We start from the raw sequence: 18,666 nt of genomic DNA, 5'->3' as shown, positions 1-18,666 counted from the left end.
TTAATATGCCCCCATTTTGATTTTGAGTGTTTGCTTGCTTCCTGGCACTATAAGATACTTCAGCATCATCTTATGATTTTCTGTACCCTGTCCTGAAATCAACTACTTTTCCAAGGAGCCTTGGTTCCTTCTATTGAATAAATTTTACTTAGAAACCAAGATCTGGGAGTATTATTTATTCTAGATCCTCTTCTCACAGCAGGTTAGAATATCTAAGTATATATTCAGCCCCAGGCATAAGCCCACCAATATTTGTTCATCTGTCCATCAGTGTATATTCAAACTATGAGTTTGTACTGGGACCTCCAATTCTAGTCAACACCACAGGGTTCGTTTTAGCCTTCCCCTCTAGAAAATTTTATTTTTAGAAGCTTTCTGGGAATTTATGACTAATCAGACTTGGGGAACAGTGGCTTCTGGATATTTATTTGCTGTGTACAGTACAGATCCAAAGGCTTTCGTGGCTTAGGTAAGTACTCTTCACTAATGAGCAGTCTCTTCCTTTGTAAATCATCATTTTTCATAATTGAGTTGTCATTTCTTCATATACTAAAAGGAAGTTTTACATCACTTTTAGCCCTTATAAATAAGGGAACTCACAGCCTCCTAGAAATATCCATTTTTGTAGTGGAGTGGAAAGTGGTTTACTTTCATGGCCAGTATTTTTGTAAAAACTTGTGAAAAAAATTGAGCACACTTGAGGAAACATCAAGTGGACTAAGTATGAGTACCCAGGGAAGCTGCTGAACATTTTCTTAACATACAAACAGCACACCTACACACATGACTAGAAGTCTTGGGATTTTTCTAAAACCTGATTTATTTTAATCCTTGAATTGTCATTGTCGTCTTTTTTTTTTTTAATAAAGTATTCTATATTCTTTTTTCTAAGTGTAGCTTCTTTCTAAAGCAATAACTTTCCTGTCAGACTTCTTGATAGTGAACTCTTCAGCTTTGGGTTACTGAGAAGTACTAGATTATGAACTTGAAGCCTGTGGGTTAGTTGAAGTAAATATGGTCCCCTTTCAACCCTAATGGTAGTCCATCTCACTTGTTCCTATTTGAAATTAACCAGGAAGCCATATGATGCAGCGAGGGGCCTTCAACCCAGGAAATTAACACAAGTAGGACAAATTTATAATGTCAAATAACTTACTTGTGATAGTATCTAAAATTCTTTTGGGGAGAAGTAAGAGGCTATGAGGTGGAAGAAAGATGAGTGACATTTAGAATATCTTTCCCTAGACCTACAACCTATAGGAATTACAGTTACTTTGCTCGCAGGGTTATAATTTTGACTGCCAAAGTCATGTTGCCAATTCTTGATTTCTAGGTCAATGTGTAAATAGAAAGAACTTTCAAAAGAGATGGAATATTGCAAAGGAAATGGTCTACCGGCATCTGCCCTCTTCTGGAAAGTAGGGTTTCCAAAGCAACCCGCTAAAATTATATGCCTTTCAAGATTTTTGGGTTTATCTTTAAAAAATACTATGGATATCAATGATTACCCCACCAAAACAGGTTAGTTACACAATTATCTTAGCAGGTTTAAGATGAGAACCTGTCCTTTAAGACATATTTATGATTATAACATTGCATCTTTAAGTCTGCTCAGAAAGCTTCACATTATCGAGTATGATAGCCTACGGGGAAATCTATCATCACCTTCTAAAAGACTTTGTGAAATTCCTACCTACAAAAAGCCCTGAAAGTCCTTAAACATAGTATTAATGTCTCTAGATACAGTAAAAAGAGCGATGGGTGTTTTGAGATGGGTTTCCCTGGGCATTTGTTTGGACCTTTGTGTAGTTGTTTGATTCCTTATAAGTTGCTTATCTTCCCTGGTCCCTGGTTTTTGTTTGTTGTTTTTGTTTTTACTAGTACAACATATATAAATAACATTTACTTTACCTAAGGGTGAGAAGAGCCATATTATAATGACATATGGAAAGGGTAAATATTAGTGCCTTCACTTTTTACCTAATTGCCATGGCTAACACTAGGAAGACATCTGAATTGTAGCTTAGTTCATATGTGATCTGACAAGGATATGAAGTGTTTAAAAAAATATGACTGTGAGTAAAAGATGTTTGAATATTCACCAGGATAGGTGAATCTACATTTTAAGAAAATCTTGCATATGAAAATGCAAACTTATAAAATAATTAACTTATCACTTTGAAAATAATTTAAGGTGGAGTTTCTTTGAATAGCAAACTCTTATGAGTGCACTGGAGATATATTAAAAACAATAGCTAGACTGGACACATACCTGTAATCCCAGCTACTCAGGAGGCTGAGGCAGAAGGATCACAGGTTTGAGGCTAGCTTGAGTTAAATTAAATTAAAAAAAAATCTCAAATTAAAAAAAAAAATTAAAAGGACTGAGGATGTAGCTCGGTGGTAGAGTTCCATTCCCATTAAAACACACACACACACACAGAGCTAGAAAATCAAGTTTTACTTGATTAACAGAATTACTCCTAAGTGTATACCCAAATAAAATTGTTCACACATTTGTCTCTGTAGGTGTTTTGCTATACCTTTATTTGTGATTGCCAAGAACTGGGAACAATCCATGTCTTCCAACTGGTGAATAAACTTTGTAAGTCCATCTGATGGGGTACTACTTAAAAACAAGGAACTACTGATACATATAACAATATTAGCTAATCTCAAATGTGTTGTGTCAAATAAAAGAAGCCGAATTTGAAAGGTACATACTGTATGGTTCCATTTGTATCATTCTGGAGAAGGCAAAACTGGGGACAGGATAAACTAAAGAGGGGCTTTGGTGACTTGAGGGGATCTCACTTATGGCAATGGCTAAAGCTCACAGAACTATACAAAAGGGTTATAAGGTATATTTTCAAATCTATTTTGAATAGTTAAAGGTACAGCTATTTTAAATCTTCAAATTGCATTTCATAGAGTCAGCATAAACATTTTGCTACAAGTTTTATATGCTGATAGGTATAACCATTCCATAGGTCAACTTAAGTAATAGTTTAATGTCTTCCATGATTAATTATAAACTCATTATGTTTCCTAATGATTTTTACTTCTTAAATTTCTCCGTAGTCATCAGCCAGGTTAAATGATCCCTATAACATTTGTCACTTCATATACCAGAGGCCAAAACTGGGCATATTTTTGCTGGGACGGAAGAGATGAGAACTAAACTATCAGAAAGCTTTAGTATATCCTGCAGTTAAGAAAACGAGGGGAGAAGCAATGAAAAGAAATGCGGGAAGGGAAACCCTTTAGTTTATAGAGCTATGATAGTTGGAAACAAGTTTCATCATAACAGTCAAGTGAAGTTGAGGAAAGAAGTTGAGGCCCACCTGTCTCCTATCGTGCTTCTTGCTACATTAGGATATACTCAGACAACATTACTTTTGTCATTATTTTGGAAGCTAAAATATGTGTATATATAGATTTTCTTGCTCTGTACCAAATTCTGTTACTGAAGAAAATGAATAATGTTCTGGCACATTGCTGAGTGTTAGGAAAATTAAACTGTTGTGACTAGCTGTTTTCCTTGAAGGCTGTGCTGTGTAGAATTATAATGTTGGATATTTTCATGTAAGTGATTATTAGAAAATTGATAACCTGGCTTGTTCTCTTTCACTCTGCAATCATCTTTGATCTACTGTCACCTTGTCTCTGCCTTAGCCATCTCCCCCCACATTTACTTCCTTTGATAGACCAGCACTCTCTCTTCCGCCCCTAGCCACAGCTGGGCTGCTCAGGTTCTTCAGAATGATCTGCATGCATGCATGTCTTTTTTTTCTCACAGGGATATTTTTAGACTTACCCATCCTGAAGTAGGTAGGTGTCTTATCACCCATATAAACTAGTTTTATGTAAGCTTTTCTTAGTAACGTCTTTACTGGCATTTAGAGAGAAGTATTGGTTTTTGATTGATCAGTATTTATGAGACTTAGGGTTGACCTCTACCATTGATTTTTTTTTTTAATGTGTGGTGTTACATTTGTGTGTGTGTGTGTGTGTGTCTGTCTGTCTGTCTGTTTTCATTTACCTCTTGAATTTCACTGTTTGATTCAGTAATACAAAACAAAGCACTCTGTATAATCCTACCTCTGCTGATTCTCTTCACTAGATCTAACATGCATTCATTCATTCATTCATAGATCCAAAAATATTCAGAGCTGGAGGTATTCAGGCTCAGTGGTAGAGTGCTTGCCTAGCAATGTGCAAGGTCCTGGGTTTGAACCCCAGCATGGTAAAAAAATAAAAACAATTATGCGATGGGTAGCCACTATGCCAGGTTTAGGGGAGATAGTGAAGCATGCAGCGCTTCCCCCTTCTTTGTTAGAAGAGTTTAGATATAGGCTAAACAAATTAGTGCAGTGTAGTGAGTGCTGTGGTAGGGAGAGAACAGGTTGCTGTGGATGCCACAGTGACAGGCCTCTTTTTGTCACCTTTTTTCTTTATTGTCAGATGTTGAATCCATGCATCCTAATCCCAACTGTTTTCCTGATTTTATTTTCCATTGTTCTCTTAGAATGCATAGTTTGTTGTGGATTTTTCCATTTGATCCATTTCTTCTTTATCCAGGAAATCTGAAAGATTTGCTCTTTTTTTGTAAAATATTAGAAGAAAATTGATGTTGGATTTTGAAGGATTGTCTTGAAAATCATTGTCACTTGACAGGGGGGTGGAGAAAGGGGAGTTGATGGTTTTTAAAGTGAAATCGGTGATGCCATAGTTCTTCTTTAGTTGATGCCATAGTTCTTTCTTTACCTGCCAAAAAGCTGAAGCAAATAGTTGAGTAAAGCTTGGGGACCCCAACCTGTAAAGAACATACATTGCTGTAGTGGCAAAAGTACTTGAACGTTACTCAGCCCAACATAATTAGTGAATATGGTGAAATCATCATAGAGATGTGACTCTGAGCAGTAATCTTTGCTTCCCTACTGCCATAAAAAATATGTTGTAACAGATCCAAAATCTGAATTTATGAACTTGTCAGTCTTGAAAACTAAGTTTAAGGTCAGCTTCATGTCTTCTCATTAAGTGGGGAAAAAAGTTAACTTAATCTGCTTACTTTTTTTTTTTTTTTTTTTTAAGTAGAAGGCATTTCCAGTTCCAATGAGTTACATCTGAGGTATTTTCTTGCTCATTTTGCCAAGGTGATCCGCCCTCCCATTCCTACTGGGAATTGAACCCAGGGCCTCACATATTGTAGAAGTGAAGGTAGGCCCTGTTCAACTAGCCACCTCGTTCTGCCTGGCAGAAGGCCTGCTATATACTGGAGGAATCATCTGGGGCTCTTGCTCTGCTGAGGGTCTGGAGGCAGTGAAGTTTAGATGTGTTGCTGTCAGCTTTTCTTATAGAGTCTTAGCCTCCAGGAGATCCCATAGCTTTAATGGACCATCTGTTTTGTTGTGTTCCTGGGAGGTGGGCTTGGTTGTTCCATGTGTTCTCCTCTTTCCTGTTTCTTACATTATAAAATGAGACTTAAAAGATAGCTAATAAAATAATAAGTTAAACAAATAGGCATTCTATGATGGGGGTTTGGGGAATGATAAAAAGTAACAATTTTATTTGCATGTAATGGCTGAGAGCAGCTTCTCCCTGGAAGGTCATTTCTTTGTCAAGGCTTAGCATCTGTTTTCTGTGGCACTACTGGCTACTTCTCATAACAATACTCTTAAATATTTTTTTATTCCTTATATTCATCTGCATTGTAACCTCCTTTCCTTCTTTGTGATTGCTGTCACATCTGGGCACACTGTAAGCCTATTATAAAACATCTTGACTCAGGATGATGTGGGCAAGACACTGAGGCACTTTTGCCCCTTGCCCTTCATGGCTAGGGAGAAACTTGCAGCAGATACTGATACCCACTTTCAAGGTAGTAAAGTCTTAGCCACCTCTATGTTACCTCATGCTGCCTGGGCAGGAGGAGACCTGATGTTCTGGAGGAGTCTTTTGGGGGTCTTGCTCTGCTAAGGATCCAGAAGCAGTGAAGTTTAGATGTGCAGCCATTAGCATCTTTAGTACTATCTTAGCTTTCAGGACTTTAATGGACTGTTTTCATAGAGAAAACCATAGGAATTTAATACAAGTTGAATCCAGCCTGCCAACCTATTGCTCTTAGGAATATCACATTACCTTCAAAGTCCAATGATTTAAGCCTTGGAATTGGGGGCAGGTTGGTTAGTGGAGAAATTTGAGACCCTAACATGCAGTGGAACTGGATCTTAGTGAACAGTAACAAAAAGTAAATACATCTTGTCTCAGTCTCAAATATAAAATGAGTAACTCTGACCTTGTGTGACCTGCATTCTCTTTGAAAATCAAATGAGATAAATTTGATAAAGTTCTTAAATGCAGAATGTAATCTTTGACAGTTTGGGGTTAGGTTCATGAGTATTTGGCTCAGGCTAGAATGTTTAAGTAACAGTGTCCTGGTATCTATTTCTTGAAGCATCTAGGAGTCTCTGTTCCCTCTTAGCACCTTTTCTTTCTCACATTTGTCAGCAGAAAGTTAAGACGGAATGGCAGGTTCTTTGATTAGAGTTGTTTTAATTTGGGACTGGGATTGTAGCTCAATGGTAAAATGCTTGCCTAGCATGTGTGAGGCACTGGGTTCAATCCTCAGCACCACATAAAAATAAAATAAAGGTATTGTGTTTATCTACAACTTAAAAAAAAAGTTGTTTTAATCTCTGTCTACAAGACTGACCATAAACGATGCTCCCAGGAAGTCAGCTTCATAGATTGAATTGTGGTCCAGCAGGAGAGTTGTTGTTGTAGATGCTACCTCTTTAGTGGTATGAGGAGACTGGTGGGTGGATATGACATCTTTGGATTTCTTGTAATAATTTCTTATTTGTATGGCCAAGTAACATTAAGTCATATATTCAAATTGCTGAAAGTAGCCCATGTGTTGTAAGAAATCTGGGGATTCTGACAAAATTCTTATAGTTTTGGGTTTTTCTGTCACTTAAAGATGCACTTAAGGTTATAGGTCCTAGACTCAGACCTAAATTTGAAAATTGACTTTGCCACTTAATAATATGGTGGCACTTGGTGAAATAGTCTGTTAATTGGTAGTATCCCAAAATTAAAAAGCACTGTAACATACAATATGTTAAGAAGATATTTGAGATATTTGTCTTGGTCAACTAGAGCTACTAGAACAAAATAACAGATGGTGTGTGACTTAAGCAAATGTTTATTAAACAACAAACATTTATTTCAAAAAGTTTTGGAGTCTCAGAGGTCTTAAAACCAAGATACCAAGGGCATTGAAATTCTTCTTCCTGGCTTGCAGACTTCTTGCTGTATCCTTATCTGGCTAGGAAAAAACATCCTCTGGTCTTTTTCTCTCCTAATAAGGACACTAATCCATGGGGGGACGGGTGTCTCCCCTCATGACCTCATCTAAACCTAATTACCTCCCAAAAGCCTCACCTCCAAATACCATTACCTTGAATTTAGGTTGCGGGGTGCAGGGACAACAAACATCCAATCCGTAACAATACTTAACCTTTCTAAGCCTCAGTTTAATTATCTAAGCTAGCTCTGAGATGGTAATACAAGTATAAACCTAAGAAGTTGGGACATAGTAAGCTCTCAAAAAGAAAGTTGTTGCTACTTTAATTATTGTTAACATCACCATATTCCAGAGATGTGCTTTCAGGCATTTTTGATATTTGATAAAAGAGAGGACTGAATGAACTCTTCCAGTTTCAAGAATCGATAAGTGCATTTTTATATTTGCATTTATGCTTATGATCCTCAAGACTGATATGCTGCTCCGTAAACCTCCTTTATTTCCATGTTTCACTATACTACCATCTCATGTCAGCCTGTCTTTCTGATTATATATTCTGCCTTTGCTTTTTCTCTCATTTTCTTGGTGACTTTTTTTTTTTTTTAATTTTCCTGCCTGCCTTTTCCTTAGTCTTTGATGCCATATATATCCTCCCACTTTTCTCTTCATCATTTATTGTAAAATAGCTTATAATGTATGTTGTTTTGCTGTATTTTAAACTTTTTATTTAAAAAACTAGTGTTTGAGGTAGGGCTTTTCCCCATATACGGCTGGAGGTACGTTGTGTATGTTATGTTCCTGTTTTAGAGTTTGGCTTTCCCAGACATTGACCAGGACAGACAGTGTTAGACCTGACTTTGTTCTTCTTGGCCTTGTTGTGACTGGTACTGGGTTGGTATGTGGAACTAAAGTTTTCTGGTACTATATTCTGCTTAAAGAGGAAACTGTTTCACAGATTCCCCTCATGTATGTGACCATCGACTGCTTTCCCCCCAGACAATAACCATGAGGAATCCTCTTCCTTTAGCTCCTTTAGGGTAACCCTTCTGTCAGGTTGCTGCTCATCATTCCCTGGATATAGTACATGTTAAGGTACTCTCTTTTCTTTTGAGCTCCCTTTTCTTTTGTTTTCCTGGCCTTCATAATATAAAAGCATTTGTTTTATGTCTGCCAAGAGAAAACCAGTTATTTGACAAGCCTCTGTTTTTTCTACATTTAGCAACTAGCATTTACACAATAGATTTTCATGTATAACAGCACATCCCTTAACCATGGTTTAAAATCATCTTGAATAGATGTACTTCCACTTAATTATGGATTTTATGCTCTGATTGATGTAAGCTTATTATACATTCATGTTTATAAGACTTTATGCTGAATGTAGATACTTAAAGATTATTGTTTTTCAGTTTCTTTTAAGACCTATATTATGGGTTTTTAAACATTTTGTAACAAAAATCATTTTAATATTGCCACCAGTCAAGTGGTAATATAAAAATTGATTTATTGGATACTGTTTAATTAATGTGTTGTGATAGATAAAAAACATATTACAAACATATAGAATATGAAAATTCTGACAGATCCAGGTTGCTGAGAAATACTACTGGTAAAAGAAGATGAAAAGATGGATTATCTTAGACTGAATTTTATTTCACTTGTTTCTAGAGACATTGTTAGCCCAAATTGCATACTGTGACTACAGAAGTAAGAAACAAATATATAAAAATGTGTATTCCCTTTACCTATATGTTAGTTGCAGTGTTCTCTTATGAAACAATATTCAACAAGATAGTCACATGGTACACCAGCATATGAAAAGATGTTCAATGTCATTAACATTCTATTAGAGAAATGCAGTTTAAAACCATTATCACTACATACCTGTCATAATGGCTAAAATAAAAAATAATTACAATGCCACACTGTGGTGAGGATGGCAAATAACTGAATCACTCTCATACATTGCTGGTGGAATGTAAAATGGTGTAGCAACTCCAGAAAACAATTTGGCAGTGTCCTACAAAACTAAGTATGCAGCTTCCATACAACCCAGCAGTTGTACTCCTAGACATGTGTTCTATTGAAATAAAACTTATTTTCACACCAAAACCTGTTCATAAGTGCTTATAATCCTGCTATTTGTAATAGCCCAAAACTGGAAACAGCTCACCCAGCTGTCACCTCAACAGATGAATGATTAATATACTATGTTATATGTGTACCATGAAATACTGCACAAAAAATAAAAAAATGAATTGCTTATACATAGCCATTTGGGTGGATCTCCAGAGAAATATGCCAGCAGGGAAGGGCTATCCCAAAAGACTACCCTATGATTCCATTTATTTAACTCTTTAAATAACAAAAATTTCAAAAATGAAGAACAGATTAGTGGTTACCAGAGCCTAAAGAAGGAGAAAAAGAGTAAGAGGGAAGTAGTTGTGGCTATAAAAGGACACTTGGTACCACTTAAAAAAATTTTAATTCCAGTTGAGATGTTATAAGAATATTCTCATGAAACACTACTTCCTCCCCATGTGTGTTTTCTTATTTTTTAAGTCTCATTTGTTGGTGGATCATTTGATTTTTCCTTTATTTCGTCAAGAAATAATTATAATTTAATGTGTGCCTAATCTAGTCTTGACATCAAGGTCAAATCAATTGTTCTAAAATCAAAATCATCACCATCTTATTTTTTAAATAGTAGTACATTTTGCCACATTGTTCAAAGTCACTTCTTAAATAGGTGCATTAGGGGAGCCTTGGTAACATAAATTTTTCTAGGGTAAAATTATGGTGGCTAGGCTTTGTGGACCTTGAGTACACTTTCAGCTGTGTGTAAAAGTCGGGGGAAAAAACTGTTTATTGGAATTAGGGCACTGCTATGGGCTCTGGTTCATCTGTAAAGAATGGGGTGAGTTTCTCTGCAGGCAGATAAACTGGCAGGCCCTTGCATTTTCGTAAGGGAAGGGCATTCTTTCTCCCAGTTCCACTTTGGACTTAACCTGGCAACCCAGAATGTGCTCTCTGGAACTTTGCAGAACATAGAACTTTGAGCTCAGGGAAGCTGCAAAGCTGGGTTTAGAAAGACAACTGTGCTTATGGTGAATAATTTGGAGACCAGTTTATCAGTCCTGTGGTTCAGTAAAAATTGGCTTCTGGATTAGCCAGAGCAGTAGGAGGTCTCCCGTCTTGGTCTGCATCATATTGCTGCCCAGAGTGACTTTCCCTAGATCATGTTTTGACATAATGTCAGAGGTGATGGTGAATAAAATGTGAGGGTATGCACAGCAGCTGGAAATGAAATCTTATAGCCTTAGAACCAAAGGGGTTTTTGTTTGTTTTTGTTTTGGAATTTTTGTGTGTGAGTGCGTGCACACACGCACAAGAATGAGGATGGGGGGAGAGGAAGTAAAGTCAGCTTTAACTTATATTTTCCCTCTTTTGTCACTTTTTGGAGGACTCTGAAGACCTCTTCTGATCTGATTTGGGTAGAGAATTGAGGTTAAGGAACCAAATTAAAACTCTTTGCTTTGAACTTTGCTAAACACAAATACATGTTCCAGTGAGTCGTTGAGACATTGCAGGGATTTTCCCTAGAGGTAATGTTATAAACAGTTTAGACCTAGGCTAGCTCACCAAGGTTTGTTTATGTATCTGAACTATAATATTCTGTTAATAGTTCTGTACAGAAGCCAGCTCTCACAACTTTGTTTCTGTTGGAAGATGAATCAGTAGCCCCTGGTTCCAAACTGTCTTGTCAGGAGGGCAGTGGTGGTGGTCAGTATTCTGAGTCTATGCAGGTCCTGAGCTTCCGGAAGAAATTGTAATGGCAGTCGGCACCACTTTTGGTGGTAGGAAAGGAAAGAAAACTTGTGAAGCCTCAGGTCCTGGCTGGGATGGCCTTCAGTCAAAAAGAAAGGACTGTTTGGGAATTGTCTATGCATGGAAATGTGTGAAAACAATGGTAGCCAGAAACTGATGGGTTCTAAGTTAGCATGGTTAATGATGTAAAATCTGGCGTACCAATGAGCAGTAGAGTTTTGGTCATTGCTATTATTTTTTGTCTTTGTGATTAGATGCAGAGATTCATTGTTAACATCTCATCTAATTTTTCTTTTTCTTATAGTCACAAACCATGAATTATGTGGGCCAGCTGGCTGGGCAGGTGCTTGTCACCGTGAAGGAGCTCTACAAGGGCATTAACCAAGCCACACTGTCAGGGTGCATCGATGTTGTCGTGGTGCAGCAGCAGGATGGCACCTATCAGTGTTCACCTTTTCACGTGCGGTTTGGGAAGCTGGGAGTCCTGAGATCCAAAGAGAAAGTGGTGAGTGCAGTGCACAAGCCTGTCTTCTAGGAGGGAAAAGAGAGCGTCAGTGAGTAAATTGTTGTTGTGAACTTTCTGCTCCCTGCTTCTTTCTTTTGAACTTGCATGTTGTTAAAGACACTCATATGAGAAGTCAATCTGTATAGGTATTGCTTTTGAAATTGTTTCTGAATTCATAAAGCCCTATTACAGGAAGTCTTCCCAAGGGAAAAAGAAGCTGAAAATTATAATGGTAATCCTACATGTTGAAACTCAAAAGAGCAAAACAGAAAATAGTCATAAATGAGGGAATTAGGTGTCTATTTAGAAAAAATATATATTTTCTTCACTTTGTTTTTCAGCTGTAAATCAGTTTTTATTGAAATATAATATATTGGTATGAAAGTGTACCCATATAACCATTCTGGTTTTCACCCTCAGAACAATGTTCAATAAACTACACAACCTTTACAAAGACTATGTGTTAGATGATTTTTTTTGACAGTACTAGGGATTAAACTTGGGGTGCCTTACCACAACCCAGGGGTGCTCTACACTAAACTACATCCCCCTAGCCCGTTTTATTTTTTATTTTGAGACAGGTCTTGCTAAGTTACCAAGACTGGCCGTGAATTTGCTCAGGCTGGGCACGAACTTGGATTCTTCTGCCTCAGTCTCTCAGGTCACTGGAATTACAGGTGTACACCACCATTCCCAGCATGTTAGATGATTTTGCCCAACTGTAAGCCCAACTATAAGTGTTCTGAACATATTTAAGATAGACTAGACTAAGCTATGACATTCCATAGGTTTCAACTGAATAGCATTTCCAACTTATGATGAGTTTAGCAGGATGTAACCCTATCATTAGTTAAGGAACCTCTGTACACAGTCCCCCCTTAACTATGGATGATGTTACAAGACTCCCAGTGATGCTGGAAACCATGGATAGTACCAAACTTTCCTGTACACACATATACAAATGTAATATCTTTTCCATCTTATCACACTACAGCTTTAACTTTTGTAGTTTGATATCAGTGGCAAACTATCATGAATTTTTTCTTCACTTTAAAATATTTAGGATAATAACCTTCATATTAATTATAAATAAAAGGCTTATGTAATCAAGAATAGGTTATATTTGTTTAAAGGAAATTAATATCACATTTTAGTTTGTTTTGACAAACCTGTAAAATCTTATTTGTAATCTAAATTTGCTTACTGATGTACCAGGACTTGTCCCCAAAATTGACTAAATGGTAAGCCACAGACCATAGACTGGTTGACTTTTATTTGTTTTAGAAAAAAGTTCTTCAGAAAGAGGATATTTGTGTTGGCTTTTCTTGTTTTTATATCCTCTTTCCTCAAGTTATGGAGCATTAGGAAGGTTTGCTAGTCTAATGTCAATCAAGTTTAAAAATTTGAGTTAGTATTACTTTGCAGGTACATGATTCCTTTCTACTCTTGTCCCTCTACCTGCTGAAGGCTCTATCCATATTTTAAAGCCCCATAGGATACCCTGTCCATTTTCTGGCACGGGTCTAATATATATATATATATATATTAGAGGACCAACTTGAATAATTTGAAAATTTATTTTCAACTTTGTGCTGTCTCAATGGAGAATCACATTTCAGAATGGCAGGGTTTGTGTGATCTGGCCTATTCTTGGAGTTACCCTTTAAGAAGCAAAAGTAGTTGCAGTTTACCTAGTGACTTGGAAACTTTCCATTGCAAAACAGTATTATTCTGCCACAATTTAGCTTCTCTGCAATTTTTTTCTCTTGTCATAGTGAAAGTACTTCCAGACTGGATCTATTGTAGAGGAATCAGCAAAAGCTGTAAACTGTTTGAGTGTACCCTGAAATATCCCATTGGTTGTGCAAGGATCTATTAAATGCCTTTGAGGCTCCCCTACTGACCTGGGTTGTTGATCAGCAGATTGAATTGGTCTTTTTGGCCATTCACAATGGAACCTTGTTAATGATGAGCAAGCAGATAAAGGTGCCTTTTTCTATATGTTATATGCCTTTAATTTAGGAATATAATTTTTGTACAAGACTACCTAATTCATTGTTAAATACATTGTCAAACCTTTGTGGGTTTGGGGTTTTTTTTTGTTGTTTGTTTGTTTTGTGGTACTGGGATTGAACTCAGGGGTGCTCTACCACTAAACTATATCCTCAGCACTTTTTATTTTTTATTTTAAGTAAGGGTCTTGCTGACTTGCTAAGGCTGGCCTCAAATTTGCAAACCCTCTGCCTCAGCTCCCCAAGCAGTTGGAATTACAGGTGTGGGCCATTGCACCCAGCTCGACCTGTATTTTTTATTTATTTTAATTTTTTTTTGTAGTTGTAGATGGACAGAATGCATTCATTTTATTTGTATATGGTGCTAAGGAGCGAACACAGTGCCTCGCACATGCTAGGCAAGCCCTCTGTTACTGAGCTACAGCCTGAGCCCTCAACCTATATTTTTAATAGGAGTGTAATCAGTGAGACATAAGGAAAGATAAAATTTCTTCTTTTCTACTTCCTCCCTTGGTATCCTGGGAACCCAGAGGATATGTTTGGGAAGAAATTTGGCCATTCGATTTAAAAGCAAAACACAATATTCCTGTAACAATAAAACTGAAACTATGTCTACCTTGAGATACACTGGCAATTTGCACTGTCCTATCAGTCTCTGTTAGTTCCCTAAGATTCTAAATTTTCAAATATTTTTGACATCTATGAAGTGGACTTGAAAAAAAAATTCTTAAATATTTTTTAGTTGTAGTTGGACACAATACATTTATTTTATTATTTTTATGTGATGCTGAGGATCGAACCCAGGTTCTCACATGTATTAGGCAAGCACTCTACAACTAAGCCACAACTCCAGCCCCTTGAAAATATTTTTTAAATGTTTGTCCTTCGTTGCCTAAAGAGCTCTTTCATATTCTCTTAAGTGTCCTCAATTTGCTACAATTTGATGCTAAATTTAAGTTTTGAAAAGACCAAAATCCATTCCAAGCCTAATCAGGAGAATAAAATAAGTAGTTATGTTGAGTAACGTCATATTTGAAACCTTAAAGTTGTGGCCATGAAGTGTTAAGATAATATGTAAACAATTTAATCTCTGAATTTGTATCCTAAAAGAAGTATTATTCCATTTCTCTAGCTAGGTGGGATGAGTATGTAATCTCTGAAATGAAAATTTGGAGAAATATTAGTTTAACCTAACTATTTTTTATTAAAGATAAAGTACCTTTATTTCATTTATATTAATTTATAAGCATTATACAACAAATCAATTATTTTCCATGTCAAGCTTTCAGTTGAACAGATTTTAATGTTTAAGTCATTCTGAAAAATCTGAAATTTGGGATTATGGAGCTAATTTTGTTTTCTTCTTATTTATAATATGCTAGGATGGGACTGTTTAGTTTCTTTTTTCTTTTTCTTTTCTTTTTTTTTTTTTTTTACTTTTTCATTTCTAACAAAAATTAAAAATTTTTTAATTTAGTAAGCATCTTCTTTGATTGTAGAAGCTGCTGCTAGGTTGCAGATGCTTCAGAAATCTTGGATGATGCTAGGTGTGAAACCAGCTTCAACTAGCCTGAAGTGTTTTTATAGAAGATATTCTCTGGAATGTTAAAAAGACTGACTGGAAAAATGAGTTAGGGCTAATGTTAGTCCTATGGAAAGTGATTTACATAGCCTTTTTTTTTAAGAAAAAGTAAAAGGAAAATGTTTTCATGTAAAATAATTATTAACATTTCTTTAAATACACAGGATTTTGTTACTCATTCTGCCCATCTTTTTTTATACTATTTATCCTTTTTTCAGCTTATGGTTTGATATTCAACATAAAATAAACTGCATGCATTTAGAAAATACAATTTTATAAGTTTTAATACATATTGCATGCAGGAAGCCATCACCACAGTTGAAATAAGGAATGTTTTGTTTTCTATCCTCCAGTCTCCTCCAATCTGACAGTTCCTCAGCCCTTATTTTTTATGACATCAATTTATTTTAACTGTTTATTTTTTAATTAATTTTAGACTGAGATAAGTTGCAGGTGTAGTTTTTAAAATTTCTTTCATTCAGCTTCTTCCCCAGATGTTAACATTTTATTTGGTCGTCAAATATTGTTATCAAAACTGGAAATTAACGTTCATCTAATAATACTGTTAACTAAAGACCTTATCTAAGTTTCACAAATTTTTCCACAGTTGTCAGCTTTCTGTTGCAGGATTGTATTCCCAAATTGCTTTAATCTGCATGCTCTTATAGTTCCTTAGACTTCCCCCCCCACCTTGACTATCAATGTAGAACAACTAGGCCTGATGACACATACCTGTAATCCCAGTGACTCTAAGGCTCAGGCATAAGGATAGCAAGTTTGAGGTCAGTCTTAGCAACATAGTGAGACTCTGCCTCAATTAAAAATAAAAAGGGCTAGGATGTAGTTCAGTGGTAGAATACCTTTGAGTTCAATCACCAGTATTCCAAAAAAAAAAAAAAAAGATAAAAACAGTTATTATATAGACTGACTCTAAGTTTGAATTCATTGATCTTTTTCTCTTGGGCAAGAGCAACACAAGAATATGCTGTATCCTTCTCAGTGAATCACATGAGGAGTTCCGTCATGTTGCAGTGGTGATAATAACTTTCGTCCCTTGGCTAATGGTGTCTGCTGGGTTTCTGTACTGTAAATTTACTTGGGGGAGAAAGCTTAATAATAAATAAATAAACTATTTAATAATAACTCAATACATTACTATTTAGTCACTAATTGAAAATCTGTATTTCAGAGCTGTCCCTGTTTTTCTATTTACTTATTCAGTTATTTCTACCAGTATGAATGCATAGATATTAATTTTACAATATGGGGTTTTCTGTTACCCATTATTATAATTATTTATTTGGTTGCTCAAATTGTCCCATTTCAGCTGTTAGCGTAGCTCCTTCAAGTTGAGTTCTTTCTGAGCTGCTTCTGTCATTTTTTTGAGCCCTTCTTTTCTGGCACTATAACATATTATAGGAAAATCTGTTTTCCTTGTCTCAGTTCTGAAGTTAATTATTTTATACCTCCAAAAGAATTCTGGCTACTTTTACTTGGAAAATAGTGTTGAAAACAAAGATCTGATCACTAGATGTGTTCATTACTATTGAGGTATCATTATTTCTAGGTTGTTTCACCTGGCAGAACCAGAAAATATATGTACGTATATACACATACATACATGTACCCATCTACATCTATTTGTAAAAACTCAGGAATTTGCTTGGATTCCCCTGATTCCAGTACATCACCACAGGCTTCTTAGCCCCTCCGTATTTGTGACTTTTTTCTCATGATTCTGATTATCCACAGGTTTATCTAGTTGTTTGTTCAGACCTATAAAATAGTTTTAAAATTGCTAATCTACATCTACAATAAGAAAAATTTACTACTGTAAAATATTTGTTTATGGATGTGTGTATATTGTGTGTATATGTGTCTGTATTGTGAGTGTGAATGTGTGTGTATATACAAATACATATATAATTTGTCTTTAGACATTTTAATACATCTGAAGACATAGCTATTCTAGCCATATATGGTGGTACATATCTGTAATTCCAGCCACTCAAGATGCTGAGGCAGGAGGATTGCAAGTTCAAGACCAGCCTCAGCAGCTTAGCAAGGACCTGAGCAACTTGGTGAGACCCACCATTTCCTAGATAGATAGATAGATAGATAGATAGATAGATAGATAGATAGATAGATAGGACCTGAGCAACTTGGTGAGACCCACCATTTCCTAGATAGATAGATAGATAGATAGATAGGAAGGAAGAAAGAAAGAAGAAAGAAAGAAAAGAAAGAAAAAAAAACCCAAGCCTGGGGATATAGCTCAATGGTAAAGCACCCCTGGGTTCAATCCCATTGGCAGAAATAAAATAAAAACACAGTTGCTCATCTAGATCTCTCTAGTGACCACCAGAATCATGATTTCCACAGCCACCTGTTTCTTCTTTAACTCTTTTTAAGTTTAATTTGAATTTTGATTCTAGGATTATCAGTTTGGATGCTTTTTGCTGCACTTTCATCACCAATTTCCTCTTTTAGTTATGTATTTTTATAGAATGTTGTATGGGTGTTGTATGGGTCTATCACAGGGGGATGAGGAGGCCATATAATTATCAGGCTTTACTCTTTGCCTGAACTGAATAATAGATGCCCAGTGACCGGTAACTGACAGATTTTGAAGAAGAGTGGTGATTGTTCACTAATCCGGATGGTATCTACTATTAACATAGTTGTCTGTGGACAAAAAAGCAGGCAGAGAGGTTGTGCACAGCTCACATACATAGGGGTTACTGAATCTTGGGTATGTCTGAACTCTTGGTGAGGTGATGCTAACCTGTGCCATAACTTGGAAAGTACACAAATATTTGTTGACAGTATTTTCCCCATTTTACAACATTTTAGAAATTAAACAAATGTTATATGTTGTAAAAATAGGTGGTGAAGTGCTTCTTTCAATGCCTGGTTATCCATCTCTTCCCCCAACCCAGATCTGTTTGTTTTTTAAGGGTAGGTTGTGAGGCAGGTGACAGTATTTTCTCTAGGTCTACAGTTTCAGAAACTTAATATGAAATCTGGCTTGAGAACCCAGAATTTAGACTTGGTTGAGCTTGAATGAGAGACTTTTTGAATGCTAAATCACATTTCTCTCCTTAGATCGATATAGAAATTAATGGCAATGCAGTGGATCTTCACATGAAATTGGGTGACAATGGAGAAGCTTTCTTTGTGGAGGAGACTGAAGAAGAATATGTAAGTTCTCCACAGTCATATCTACTTTACACATTGTGTTCAGTCTCAAAGATAGTCAGTTTTCCTGGCTGGTTGTATAAATGATTGCTGCTAGTTTTATGTTGAACTAAGCTGTCAAAAAGGAGCTGGAGGGATGAGAAAATTTACTCCACACCAGCTTTTTTAAAAAAAAAAAATATTTATTTTTTAGTTTTAGGTGGACACAGTATCTTTATTTTGTTTTTAAGTG

General features: G+C 36.1%; 1 protein-coding gene across 2 annotated transcripts in view; it reads left to right on the top strand.

Annotated features, from left to right (window-relative positions):
• The window catches only part of Lpin2 (lipin 2), a 76,602-nt gene that overhangs the window by 27,676 nt on the left and 30,260 nt on the right, over nt 1-18,666 (top strand). For both annotated transcript variants that reach the window (XM_026394539.2, XM_026394538.2), the window contains exons 2-3: nt 11,442-11,642; nt 18,342-18,437. In XM_026394539.2, coding sequence (XP_026250324.2) covers nt 11,451-11,642; nt 18,342-18,437 — 288 coding nt within the window. In that variant the 5' untranslated portion in view covers nt 11,442-11,450. The remainder of the gene's footprint in view (nt 1-11,441; nt 11,643-18,341; nt 18,438-18,666) is intronic.

This window comes from Urocitellus parryii, chromosome 13 (assembly GCF_045843805.1).
Source record: "Urocitellus parryii isolate mUroPar1 chromosome 13, mUroPar1.hap1, whole genome shotgun sequence".
NCBI classification, from domain to species: domain Eukaryota; kingdom Metazoa; phylum Chordata; class Mammalia; order Rodentia; family Sciuridae; genus Urocitellus; species Urocitellus parryii.
This window is presented reverse-complemented; position numbering and strand designations above follow the sequence as displayed.